General features: G+C 40.4%; 1 protein-coding gene across 1 annotated transcript in view; it reads right to left on the reverse strand.

The window, feature by feature from the left end:
• zfhx3b (zinc finger homeobox 3b) overlaps nt 1-14,414 on the reverse strand; it is a 142,454-nt gene that overhangs the window by 14,319 nt on the left and 113,721 nt on the right. The window contains exons 6-8 of the mRNA XM_030720437.1: nt 11,050-11,157; nt 839-975; nt 57-257 (exon numbers count right to left, since the gene is read on the reverse strand). Coding sequence (XP_030576297.1) covers nt 57-257; nt 839-975; nt 11,050-11,157 — 446 coding nt within the window. The remainder of the gene's footprint in view (nt 1-56; nt 258-838; nt 976-11,049; nt 11,158-14,414) is intronic.

Consider the following 14,414-nt stretch of genomic DNA (forward strand, 5'->3'; position numbering starts at 1 on the left):
ATAATGAGCCGTCCTGTAGGCAATCACGTGCAAAATGCACAGAATCCAGAACTCACTGTGGCAATGAGCTTATCAACGCAGTCGGGTGCCACACTGTGGAGATGTGTGAGGTGAAACTGCAGGTGGATCTTGTTGTTGAGCATGTCCTGGCATAACGGGCAACGTAACATGGGCTGGACAGAGTGCTGTGTCATCACGTGCATTCTGAGGCGATTCAGATCCGTGTTGGTAAACTTGCAGTAGGGACACTGGTACATCTGGACAGAAAGTAAAGACAGAACAGAGAAAGACAGACGAGGGGGGTGGGGGGAGAGAACACAGATCCACAAAGAGTTAATGGGGTGAAATGGGTGCTCTGAGCATGGTGGGCCTGCTTGAAGAGAAGCTGCGGATCAGGGATAGAGTGGGGGCCCCTTCCCTCAAGCAGGCAGATCCCTCTGATCACAGACAAGTGTGTAATACCAAGCACCACTGAGTCCTGGCACCCACTTCAAAGTGTTCTCATCTGTCAAATACTATATTGATTTTCCACCTTATACACAATTAGCAGTGCAACTGCAGCAGGAAGGCTAATATAATTTTGAGCATATTTGAAAAAAAAATTTCTCCATAATATATAAAAAAAAGGGTCAGTGCGATAATTAACTGAAAATTACTCGTATATTTTTGTACATTTTTTTTAAAAATTATGTGTAAGTTTTAGACTTTTAATGAGGGCTTGGTAATTGAGGATGAAATAACCTTTAGCAAGAAACCTCTAATTCAAAGTCTGAAAAATAGTTTTATGAACATCTGACGGCATCAATGTTCACAAAATTTGGTGGTTTGTAACTCTCACCTGCTCCGCAGCACCCTTCTCAGCTGTCCTGGGTCTCTTCGAGGAGAGTGGGCTATCTGAGGTCTCGGACCGCGAAGAGGGCCTTTTGGAAGGAATTGGGGAACCTGACTGGTGCCGTTCCAAGTGGCTGGACAAAGCTGAACAGAGGCACACATACAAACAGGGAGGGATAAAGAGAGGAAAGCAGATATGTCAAGACAAGGTGAGGACTTGGCAGCCTGGGAGCAGGTCAATCAATAACAATGTGGATAAAGGGCTCTGGAAAGTCTTTCTTAAATGTAATATAAGTGCATTTAATGGGAAATGAGCAGAGAGATTGTTGTTATACATCTCATTTTTTCACATAAAAACAAAAACAAAAACAAAAGAAAAGATATCCACACTTTGTCTTCCAAAGCTGCTGCTGAGCGGTACATGGGCTGTTTCTTTCAGCGTTGGCGTTTAAGGATATTATACAACACCAGAAAGTGCTAATAAAAATATTAGCTTGCTGCAGGGTGCAGATTTAGGTTTCATACTACAGCATGTTCAGTCCATGAGAGCCAAATCAGTATTAAACTACTCTAAACATAAACTTTTCCTGTGATTACTTTTCAGTTCATGCGCAACATACATGTGACAGTCACATCTGACATAATGCAAAATATATATTACAATATTATTTTTGTAAAATGGCCTTAAAATTGCAATATTTGGATACAACCCCCCCCCCCAAAAAAAAAAAAAACAGCAACAAGAAAGTAACATGTTCATGATTGGCTGTCTACCATCTCTGGCTTTAACTATACTTTGACAACGTTTTCACCGAAAAGCTGCACGGGGGGGGGGGGGGGGGGGGGGGGGGTGTCTGAGGGAGGAGTGATACCTAACCATTAGTCACAGTTTTGCTTCAAATGAAAATGCATTTAAGGAGTGATCACACAGTCTCATTGAAGATTTTAATCAAGCAATTTCTACCGCTCGACAAAGCCTGGAAATTTTCTCAGCTCTTTAGTTTTAATAAGATTTTTTGTATTTCTGTAACCAGATGTCTTCAGTGCATCGTAGGTTGTGTTATTAGTCTGTGACAAAGAGGAAAATGGAACGGCGAGATGGGGAAAACCTTTGCTCAAAGCTCTAAGAAAATACATCTCCAAAGTTAGGATGCATACAATAACAAGCTTTCATTTCACAAGACCAAAAAAACAAAACTAAATAAAAAAAACATGCCGCTGGACACAATGATGGCATCAGACTGATGATTAGTCATATCAAAGTGTAGTTTTATCACAGGACTAAACTACACTTTGGTGCTTACAAAATGTGTTGCAGCCATTCTGAAGTGGTTGGCAATCTTTCTGAGTGCATTTTTTTTTTTTTTTTTTTGGATTTACTTTGAATGTTGGTTCAAAGTAGGCTGGTTGGTTGGTTTGGAAATGCCTCTGAGGCACAGAAAAAGTCGGCTAGAGAGGCAGTAACAACAGCCTGTAAATTGTTGGAAACTGCATTATCAAGTCTAGAATGCATTTATAGGCACCGTGTTAGGAAGAAGGCAAAACGTATCGTGACGAGAGGCATCCACCCGCCTCCTGCCTTTTAAACTGCTGCCATGTGCACGGTGCCATTGCTATCAAAAAATGTAAAAAAAAAACTTCAGTCTTTTAGCCATCAAATTTCTAAACATACACAGGCTGCTCAGCCTATAAATAAAGGTGTCTGTATGTATTATATGTTTTTATGTTGATGTATTTGTTCCAGAGTCGTGTATCCATCCACCTATCTACCCATCTGTTCACACACTTTGAATGCAAAGTGTATCACCAAAATACCATATCTGCACAGCAAGGCCACTAAATCCTGTATAAGGGAGCTGCAGTGGCACCACACTTTGTCACCAGTGGAAAGAGTTCACTGTGAAACTTAAGGAGTCATCGTGCTGAACCCCTAACAAGCCCATAAAGAGTTAAATTTGCCCTGATTTGTACAGTCCTGGAAGGGCAAATTGAGAACAGAGGGCATTGGTAGGGGAGGGTTGGTTTGGCAGGGGGTCAGGTTAAGCAGGGTTGACCACACTCCTGCTCCAGACATTAAAATGTCAGCTCCAATCAGGATGAGGGCAGTTGAGCTGATTACCCAGTGGGGGACCTGGTTTTGGCCAGAGCAGGCTGCAAGATCTCCCAGAGACACCGGGATCAGCAAAGGAGGCCCTATTAGGGTCCAGTCACAGTCAATCCCATTAAACACATCCGCCAATAAACAAAGAGAATGTTAAACAAAAGGAACCTCCCATTCCCTGACATTAACCTCTCAGTCATGGCACTGTCCTCACCAATTCATCCTCAGCTCCACTTCAGTCCACTCCTACTTCCCCTGAACTCATCTCTTGAGGGGAAAAAAAAAAAAAGTGGTCATATGTGGTCACCTTCACATTTCAGTTAGCTTTTTTGTATATTTTTGTATATATTTTTGGGTCCGTCAATCCCAATGGCATCATGAGCATATAGACATTAAAAAAGCAAAACAAAACACTAAAATGGTTCAGTATAAAATTCATATGTCTTTGTATCATTTTCAGTTAGATAAAGGGTGTGAAAGCAAACCATATACCAAGCACCCCCAGATTTCTGGAAATGGCTTTGTAATTACATTTAATAACAGTAATACCATTTTCCTTAAAGACACAGCTAGTTACATTTCCTACTGCACTGAATGTCATATTTTATAAATACCATCTCCACGCCTAGGCCTAATACAATAAGCAGCTCCTTGACATACCACATACCACCACAATTTTCATACTTATAAAGGTAAGATGGATAACTTTTCACAAGGACGGAGAACGAAACATATAAAAACAACTCATACAATTTAGATATGTAACTGAAATTCCGTAAGAATTACTCAACTTCTTTAAGTGAGTGAGAGTTGTGAAGTGTGAAAAAAAATAACTCACGTGCGCATAAGAGTAGTTAACTTAGCCATAAAACATATTCATACAGTACAGCAAGTAAGCAGAGACCAAGCATCAAACATCCTCCTCTCATCATTACCAGGATAAACATAAACTAAACATATTCCACTTCCAAATTGCTCCCATTAATTGCTCAATTAGCACCAGAGTGGTGAAACAAGTGGCAGTTTATGTTGAGGTGCTGAAGAGCTGCTGGAGCCGCTTTCTAGTTCAGGTACTTTATGTTCACAAGTGTGTAAGTGAGAGTGGGACAGATGGAGGGCAGGGGAGGCTTACTGTGATGCAGTCTCTCGTCACGGCCAGTTAGGACTCCATAAATCAATAGCATTCTCTTAAGACTAGTACACCCCAACACCTTGACCGGCACCGTGACTAACATCCAACTACTGTATCATATTTTTTCCTCTTCAAGGGTGATGAAAAAAATGACCGAAACATTGACAAACTAGTATGAAATAGAGATAAAACTTTTTTTTTTTTTTGTCATGTACAGTCTAACATGTTAGATTGGACACTGCTGTCCAAGGCTCACACATGTGACACACATATCTACAATATGAACAGGTGATCCAAACCGAAACATTGACTCCTGATGGAGCAGTTACAGTAAGAAAATACTGTTGAGAGAAAAAAAACAGACAAGAGCAGTCCCTGGTGAGATGCGTTACTGACGTCAAAGAGAGCTGCCAAAGTCTAGTTTACTTTGTGATATTAAACCAGAAGGTGTGAGCGCATCACTTATCCAATACAGGTACACACGGCCTATCCCAGCTGCCATAGGGCAAAAGGCGGGGTACATCCTGGACAGGTCGCCAGCCTGTCGCAGGGCTAACACGGAGAGACAGGCAACCATTCACACTCACATTCACGCCTGTGGCCTATTTAGAATCATCAATTCACCTGACCCCATGCATGTTTCTTGGACCGTTGAAGTCAGAGTACCCAGAGAGAACCCACGAGAGAGGATGGTGGATTCGAACCCAGGACCTTCTTGCTGTGAGGCAACAGTGCACCACTGTGCTAACTGTAAGTTTCCAGTCATTACAAAACGTTCCTCCTGAAGTTACATCTTCATTATTGGGCCCTGTAAGTGTTGTTGGTGGAACTTCTAAAAGCTTTAAAAACCTTTAAAAGCTCCTAAAACTACATTTATGCAACCTCAGAGTTTGTGCAGATCATCAGTGTATAAAACAGAGTGTCCACGTCTGTCAGTGACCCCTTTATCTGCCAGGAGTCTGTCTGCCAACCTGACCTCTGCTGCCCAGTCTCTAGGCACAGTGCCCCCATCTGCAGCAAACGTCTTCTGACAGATACACAGAGCGGGCTTTTGTCTGAAAGCACAAAAGGCAGCGCAAGAGTGGAGAAAAAACTAAGAGTCAATTAGGTGATTATTAATTCATGCCCCTTTTCCGTAAACCAGAGGCTTTTGTGCTGTCGAGTCCCGTAAGTGAATTGGACTTTGGCACCTTGTCTTTCCCCCATAGCTGGACTGTATTATTCAAGCAGCATAGAGGCTGTCAGCACACTACACCAGTCTCAGGAGCAATCATAGCCTTGTTGTGCTTTCAAGGGGGAAAAAAAAAGATGGCTGCTGGACAGAGTGACTGACACAGCACAGACTAAATTAACCACAACAGGTCATCTGCCATTGAATTCTTGCAGGAGTGCAATCACGGCGGCCATTAATCTTTGTCCTTGAGAAAGGTTATCCATATTCTAAAACGTGAGTTACAGTAAACAGTATGTAAGGATGCCGAAGACAGGGGAAAATGTTTCTTGCGTTTAGGAGAGGAATTCTCCTCCTACAGAATGAAATGGGCTCCTCCATCATTTTTAGAGCCTCTCGCCTTCATTACCATAGTTCCTGTCTCACCATGGCAGCTTTGGGCCCCGGTTATAAAAAAAACAGAACCTATTATCCATTCTGCCCATGCCAACAAGGTCGCATAACTTTACTGTCACTTTGCCCAGAAAAGCCACTGTCTGCCAATCATTTTAAACTTAAGCTCAGCCGACAATTTCCTCAGAATAGTGAAACTCGGTGATTCTTCCCGAAAAGTATTTATTCTGATCCCCAACACCCTGAAACCTTTCACCTTCACAGTGCTGAGACCTTCATGCACCTGCCTCTACCTTTTGCACCGTAGAAAATCCTTCCCTCTATTCCCTCAGCAAGTTGGCCATTAATATGGAGATGATTCAACTCCCCATGCTACAAGTCATTTTCTTTCACTGCTATGCAAACAATACCTGAATATTGTCTTTTCTTTTTCCCATTTCTATCCCGGTTTTTAATCTACGGCCCCTGTCAGAGCACAGAGCAATAAAGGGCAGTGTTCCATCTCACCTTATATTTCTAAGATAATTATTCTGCATTAATAAAAAAAAAAAAAAAAAACACCGGGACCTTTGACAATAAAAAAAACCTGACATTGAAGCACCTGAATTTATTGATAAAGTCTTCATTTACAAGACAAAACAATAAATTGTATAAGAAGGAGTGAGAATAGTTTGCTTTACGCAGTCTAAACTGAGAGGAGATACCAATTAGCAAAGGTGCTTTTCATCTATAGACCGCTCCACAACTGGATGACAAGTTGTTCACCTTTAAATGACACAGTACTGCTTGGCTATTAGACACCCTGTGATAAAACTCATAAACACTGAGCTTTCAGGGAGGTGGCTCACAAACAAGGACAATTTATGGCCTATTATCTTCAAAGACAAAAGGAATTATAATTTCATGGGATGACAAACACCGAAAGGATGTGATATGAATATGTAAACATTTTCGCTGCTCTGCCTCCTTATTTCTCATACTACTCAAGGTTTAAAAGCAATAACAAATCACCACTGCACTGACTGTCTCATAGTTTGGTGTAACAGTAACATAAACGTGAGTAATTTGATTGCAACTAACCATAAGGCTGCAATTTCAACTTTCAACCGCAGCCAACATTAAGTCTGTGTGCTTCCAGTGTTATTTGGAAAACAATTCATAACATTTAGCGCATGTCTGTTTGTGAGGCAGCAACAGCACAAGACTAACAGCATTATGTGGAGCGCAATACAAAAAAGAAAAAGAAAAAAAAAAAAAAAGAAGCAGACTGCAATGCCACAGTGCCGCGTCTAGGGGATGCTAATCATCTAGTTCATTATACAGATCAAATGTAGCCGGTGCAGAACACAACATCTGCTTCTCTTACGCAGAGTAGAGCTGAGTGCGCACACGTGCTGCACATTTGCATAAAAACAGGTGGATATGGAGCCCGAGACGCACACAGATTCACACACTTACAAATGCATATTACAGGAACCTCTAGCGGCTTAGTCTTTGTTTTGACAGATTCACAGGCTTAATGTCAATGTTTAACTGAGAATACTTTAGAGCAATTTTTTTTAACACGTATGTGAGAAAACTGGCTGTAAAAGCATCAGGAGGAAAAAAAAAAGAAGAAGAAATGGCACAGCATTGGCACATCCTATAGAGGAAGGCACAAACTAATATCTGTGTTCCCTTGTAGTCGAGTAAATATGTTTTTGGGCGCAATGAAGTGGTAAAAATACCGTGACTGTTTGTACAAACGTAGTGTAAAAACTGCGTGCAGCAGCTCACCTTTAATTAATGCTCCACTAAACTGTGTCGAAATACTCCTGCACTCTTTGTTAAGAGAATTATAAAAAATAATATCACCAAATAGTCACAGATGCACAGTTTCATTCATGTTTCATACTTGTTAAAAACAGAGAAAATGTCAAAATAGCTCGAAAGGTCGAGGAAAATGTTAAAAAAAAAAAAAAAAAAACATTCAAAGATGCCACTAAATGATCTGAATTAGGCAGAATTTTTCAGATGGTGGCTTAAAAAATGTCAATAGAACGCTGTAAATACAGTAGATGTCACTCATAATGGTGTCTGGTCTCTGACGTGTCACAGGTCTCAGAATATGGATGATCCAAATATATGAAATAAATATGTTTTCAGCCCACCACCTCACTTCAGCTCCCATTAAACTGTTTTTAAGCATAGATATGAAAAATAAAATATTATCAAGCAGATTTTCAAATTTGCCAAATCCCATTGTGTCTAAGTGTGATGGTGTACCCCCCCCCCATGCTCTCCTCATCTTTCTCTCTCTCCCCTATACTTGCCACCCTCCTGCCTCGCTGCATTCCCATACATTCAGCTGCTGCATAAATACAGCACCTGCTTTAATGAAGGTAAGAAGGAGCTCTTTACTTTAGCCAGTGCTGTCTCAGCTGGGTGAAGAAGTGTGGAGAGAGAAAGAGGAAAGAGGCTCATGGCTATCCATTTATACATATTTCATACCTGGCATTAAAAATGACCCTTTGAATTACTAATCGTGCCAGTTGCAGCTAGTACGAATATGAACATCACATTTAAATATATATATAGTATTAATTACATTTACTTTTAAATGTGTATTAGTTCTTCTTTCTTTCTGTGCATGACAGTCAACTGCATAATCATAAAAAGTTGCACCACATATGCAGAGTTTGGGAGCATATGGCATTTACATATGTCTGAATGCCTTTACATGCACATATATGTATTATCTCTGAGATTCAAAAAAACAAAGCAAAACAAAAAAACAACAGAATAATGAAGGCATCTTCCAAGAGATGACATGCCGAATACATATGCATTTTACAAAGGCTTCTGATGTACCTCTAAATGACTTTAATGAATACTGAGGAGCCGTGGAACAAGAAAGAAAAAATAAGATTGACAGAGGCTTTAAAAAGGAGGAAGCCTTTTTTCTGCGTTCGCTAATGCCGTCTGTCTGACAGTGACTGTCATTTGTAAAGGAACAATGTTGTGCTCTGTTCCAACAGCTACATGACAACGATGAGAAGAAATACTTCAGTAGTTCTAATGATGGACTTTAGAAACAGCTCAGCCTCAGACAGTGGGAGACTGAGAACCTTTCATATAAATAACAGGTTGGCCAAGACGCTTATACACTATATTTTAACATATACACCCCTTGTGTATGCGCTGCACAACATTTTCAGACAATCATCAGCCCAAACAAGAGCTCCTCTGTTTACCAAATGCATTCCGAGGTCTTCCTCGCTTTCCCCCCCTACAAGATAGAGGTTTTCTGTACACGCTATGAATGGGCATTGTATTCATCAATCACCAAAAGTTTGAAGCACAAAAAGAGACCCCTCCATTAAACTACAGCTGTCTACCTTTCGCTGACAACACAGCCTTGAACCCAGCATCCCAATCTACCCACCCACCTTTCACTGACATCAAACAGAACCTCAGACCTGGTTCCCTAATGCAATGCTATTTTTAACTAAGCGTTTCTAATAAGCTGCTGGGAAGCTGTAAATTTTTCATATGCAAGCACATATTTCCTTTGTGAAAACACAGAAACACACTTATTTGGTGATTAGCGACTGACAGAGGGGAGGAAAGGAACTGAATATGCTTGTATCAAATTGCATGCCTTTCAAAAAGGAGGAATCCTAATGCGAGGAGTCGTCTTCCTGTGCACCACAGGTATGAGTGAATTATTAATCGGCCAGCTCATTTTAATGCTTTTTAAAGTGCTTTATTTTGATGTGCTAAAACATACTTTTAGCCATATTCAGTCAGGCATGCATATCATTATTTCTTCCATCAAAGAAGAGTGTCGCCCTTTCAAAGAGCACAAACAACTCAGCCTCATTTAAAATAGAAGTTCGAATATCAAAGACATTTTACAAAGCCTGGGCTTCAAACACTGTGATGAGTTTTTTTTTTTTTTTTTTTTTTTTCCCGTTGCACCTTATAAAAACTTAGGTATGCAAAAGGTCTGAATTGTTTTCCAGCTTTTAACCTGACTAGTGTAAATCAAAACATCCTGCAGTAACACAAGAAGTTAGACAAGTGAAAAGCATCTATCCAAGCCCGTTACTGCTCAGTGTCACGATTATCAGAAATCTCTCCGCTGAATAGGAGATGTCTTAACTGCCAGGATTGTTTCCCCAAACACAGACAAGAAAAGTAAAATAAACTGGGCATGTGAAAGAAAAGTGAGGCTATTTTTCACTTCCAGAAACAGAATCAGTAAGTGGAACTTTCCATATATAATTAGATGCAGCGATGCATGTACACAATACGGTGTGTGGGACTAAGTCGAGTTTTATATTAAACTTGTTTCTCATTAAACTTGTGTTTGAGCTCATGCTTCATTCATTTTTACATTTCTACTAATCCAATTCCATACATATTGTCAGTATTATTAATGTAGCACTTACAGCAACTTCAGTGCTTAAGCATTTCTTCTAACTGCAACACAACCGACAACAAAAATCGGAACTGCCATAAGAACACAAACCGGTCGTGTACTTTTGTTCTGAGTGCTATCATCTGTTACGGCCAGTGATCTGTCAAAATAACAAGCCCCCAACTACTCCACAACTTCAACATTACGCAGAGTTGAGGATTCAGTTTCAGTGTTGTTTTCAGTATGTGATGTGATCACTGTTGGTCCAACTAAAAATACATACGTTTTGTAAGTAAGTAAATGACTAAGTAATTAAGTAAAAGCACAGGCATTATCATAAACTTCATTTAAACTAGAAACGCCCCCTTATGTGAAAACATGCAACCTTCCCTTAATCAGAGATTGTTGAGGCCCAAAGCTCCTCCCCTCACACTAAGCCCAACCCCCTGCTTAGGAACCACCACCTATCAATAAAGAAGACCACAGATAAAACCATCCTGATCTGATAAGGCAGAAGACAGGTAAGTGGTGTCCACGTTCCTCTGTGTGTACAGCAAATTTGAGAAGGGGGGCAGTGCTATTCGTGTGTGTGTGTGTGTGTGTGTGTGTGTGTGTGTGTGTGTGTGTGTGTGTGTGTGTGTGTGTGTGTGTGTGTGTGTGATGTGTGCACATGGCACACTGGGAATTACACATGTGGGCCCTGCTCTTCACATCACCCACTGATCAAAGACAAAACATGGGTCACATGTTACCTGAACATATTAGTTAAATTGACAGCTTATTCTAACTCTATCTGATGAGATGCCTGGGAACATGCAGCTTGAAAGAGTAGCCTTTGAAAACTAGATTAGGGAGTTTTGAGAGAGTATGTTCAATGCTGAAAAAAAGGCTTTGAAACCTTTGTTAAAATATGTTTAATTTAATTTGACAAAAGGCATGTTATTTAGCAACGTTCAGCTGCATGGCCACGTGAATCATGTGAGCAGTATTCCCTAAATGTGTGTAAATATTAGCCTTACCTGTCCCTTTGGTGAGCTCCTTCTCCCCCCCACTTTCTCTGTCTTTGGTTTGGTCCTCCTGGTCTGTGGTGGTCTCGCTAGCAGCCTCCACATCCTCGCTCAGCTCTCCTGAAGGGGGAGGGAGAAGGGGATATGTAAATCACCACGCCATCAGAATTGGTGGAAGCACTTAAAGGGGCGGTAGCGTTTTTTTCTATAGGAGCTTGCAACAATTACATTTGCTGACACACAGTTGCAAGGCTAGCAGACAAAGAGGGCAGAATCTGCTTTCTGTCCTGTGCTGTCTGATCATCTCTGTGAAAATTATTTCTAATTTCAATTTAAAAAAAAAAAAAAAAAAAAAAAAAGATCAGAGCTGGATTATAAGGGATGAGGAAAGGCAAATATTCACTCTTTTTTATTGTTATTGTTGTGTGTATATTCAAAACAACAAAAAAACACAGGGATAATCCCCTATGTTTAATGTGTAGATAGAACTAAAAGTAATCACGTGGCCTGAAATGGCCAGGTGGGAAAATAATTGCGAGAGCAGTATAGTTCACATAGTGCGCACACAGACACACACACACACACACACACACACACACACACTTGCTGCAATCTGTTAGGTTACTTACCAATACAAACCTCATTTCACTTCTGCTATCCCACTATAGCAAAAAAAAATAAATCATAAATATTTAAAACTTTCAGAGCCACAATTCATTTTATTTTTATGCCAAGTCAAAGGCAGAAATCCCCTGTAACCACCTTAAAAGCCTCAGCTCGATATATCAGGCCATTTAGAGCATCGAAGTCCAAACAATGGATATCCAATAACGCCATTTGTAAGTAACACACAGAGGAAAAGATAGCAAAAACAGATAATAAAAAGGGCATCAATCTTGTTTATTTCCCTCCAGTGCCCCCTGAACATCCCCTTTGCCTGTTAAGTTTGTTTAAAAGTAGTGTGACTTGCATGGAATAGCATTGATTTGACAACAGTAAACTAGGCCGCAGTCAATAGGCCCTATCAGTTATTATACAAGTCAGCTAATTCTCAGCAAATGTACTTAAATGCTCTTTTGAAAATGCTTTCACGCATAGGTCTCTACTCTATGAGCTATTGATATATTGACAAAGCTACAACAGCTACTGAAATATCCTGTTCAAGTATTCAGCCCTGCAGTCATCACACATCTAATCTCACCACATGACTACCCACAGCCAAAACCATTTTTATGACGTTTCCCAACACTCACTGTTGATCCTGTTAGTCGTGAAACATAGCCTACACTGTATGTACTATTGACACCAGGTAAATTTCTCCAACTCAAACTATGTGTCATGATTACAGACACACTCAATAACCATACATCTCTAAACTGTGTGGCTATTTCTATACTGATGACAGTGACACACAAATAAAATATTCAGAAGCATCTCAATTTGTTCTGCTGAATGGGTTTTGAAATGCCTTATGCAAATTAGTCATGTTTATAAATTAAAAAATACATTAGAATAAATTCTTGTTTTGTTATTTGGCTTTTCGTGCTGCTTGTCTCTTTTTTTTGTAGTAGTAGTAGTAGCATAAGGAACTTTTGCTACTTTTCTTCATCGAATATTTAAATTTATCGCCTTTGTTTTACTCTTCTCTGAATATACGCTATAGCTGCAAAGTCATAAGGGGTGTTTATATCCACAAGAATATTTTATTATTCTAAGAACAATTGCACACTTAGGAATAAGCAGTTATTCCTTTTTATAAAATCAAAGTCAGCTGCAAAAAAACCCCCCATTGCATTACTGTGCTTCTATTATGTTTCCAAGGCAGCCTATGAATTCCATCCAGTGCAGCCCATCCCGTGCTGGTGAGGCGGATCTTAAACATTCCCAGAAAACCAGAGATCTGCTGCAGAGTCCCAAAATCCTATCTAACTCCTACCTGCATAAATCTCTACAACAGTGTCAGAATTAGGATACTGTACAGCTGCATAGGTGCTCAGATTACAAAATAATCCCCAGGTAAATTTTTTCACCTTTAAAAATGGGGCAAGGTGTCATTTCTTAGCTATGTGACACTTGTAGCGATGCTAATTCCCCACCTACACATGAATACACACTTTGTGCTTAAACATTTCTCTGATAGGCAGCCAGCATTCTAATGCTAAGCTTCTCTGTACCCACCCCACAACTTCCTGCGCACATGCTATACATGAACATGTGTGCAGTGATTTCCTTTTTTTTTTTTTTCCTCTCCCACTCATGTTTTCCATACTTTCTTTTTAGATGTTTAATCAACACATCACATTTGGCACACAGAACACAGTCCCATCTATAATTTATGCAGACGTTTAATTCCAGGAGTACCGTTACATCTTTAAGTGGCAAATGGCTTTGCCCATTTCTCCTCTCATCTACAACAAGTATTACAGAATGATTAAAGCTAGGCCAGCTATAATTAATGAAAGGTCATGAGTGGCCTAAGAGCAGGATGCAAATGGAAGAGACACTAAAACTGTAACCATAGATTAAGTCTGAAAATAGATTAGGAGAAACACTCAAAGCTATGGCAGCAGGCCATTTCTAACCCAAATCTGAGAGATGTAAAGGACAATAGCCTGAAGGTTGTCTTCTAATTAATTGTCTTCATTAACCATCCTAATACAATGATATGAAACAGTTCCATTAATCTAATCATGCAAGCCGAATAAACCCATTGCCAACACAGAGATTACACTCATCTGTTCTGAGCATGAAAAATATCAGCTTTGCTCTTCCAGTCACTCAGTGGGGACAGTTCATGGGCTCCCTCACAGACAGACACATACAGATGTACGCACACACTCATACACCATGTAGGTGCTTAGCGGTCTTCCTCTCTTGTGTTTTGCCAGAGAGTGCAGAGGCTTAATCAGACCCATAGGTGTCACTCTATACAAGCTGGGAGAGAGCAACTTGCTCACACACATTAATGAGGTGCGGGGGGGGGGGGGGGGGGGGGGGGGGGGGGGGCAGCAACAGACAGAAACACATGGGGAAGGGGAAAAGGGAAGAAATATGTGGAGATGACAAAAGCAGATGCAATGCAAAAGCCGTCTGGTGAAGATGAGACACTGAAAATGGCAAGATTACCTTCAGATGAGAGAGAGCAGCCTTCCTTTCCCCTGAAGAGCAGTGATTACACTAATGCTAATCAGACTGACAAGCACAAACGGCCTAATAAATAATTGATGGTAACCACTGCACTTTCCAGTATTTCTTCCCAGACTGTGGAGAAGAGCAGCAGCAAGTAATAATAGTCACTCTAGATATCTTTGACTAGGTCAGGCTCCTCCTCCATCCTCGGCCTCAGCAGAATATAATGCTGTGATGATAACTGCCTT

The sequence above is a fragment of the Archocentrus centrarchus genome, chromosome 3 (assembly GCF_007364275.1).
Source record: "Archocentrus centrarchus isolate MPI-CPG fArcCen1 chromosome 3, fArcCen1, whole genome shotgun sequence".
In the NCBI taxonomy this organism is placed as follows: Eukaryota; Metazoa; Chordata; class Actinopteri; order Cichliformes; family Cichlidae; genus Archocentrus; species Archocentrus centrarchus.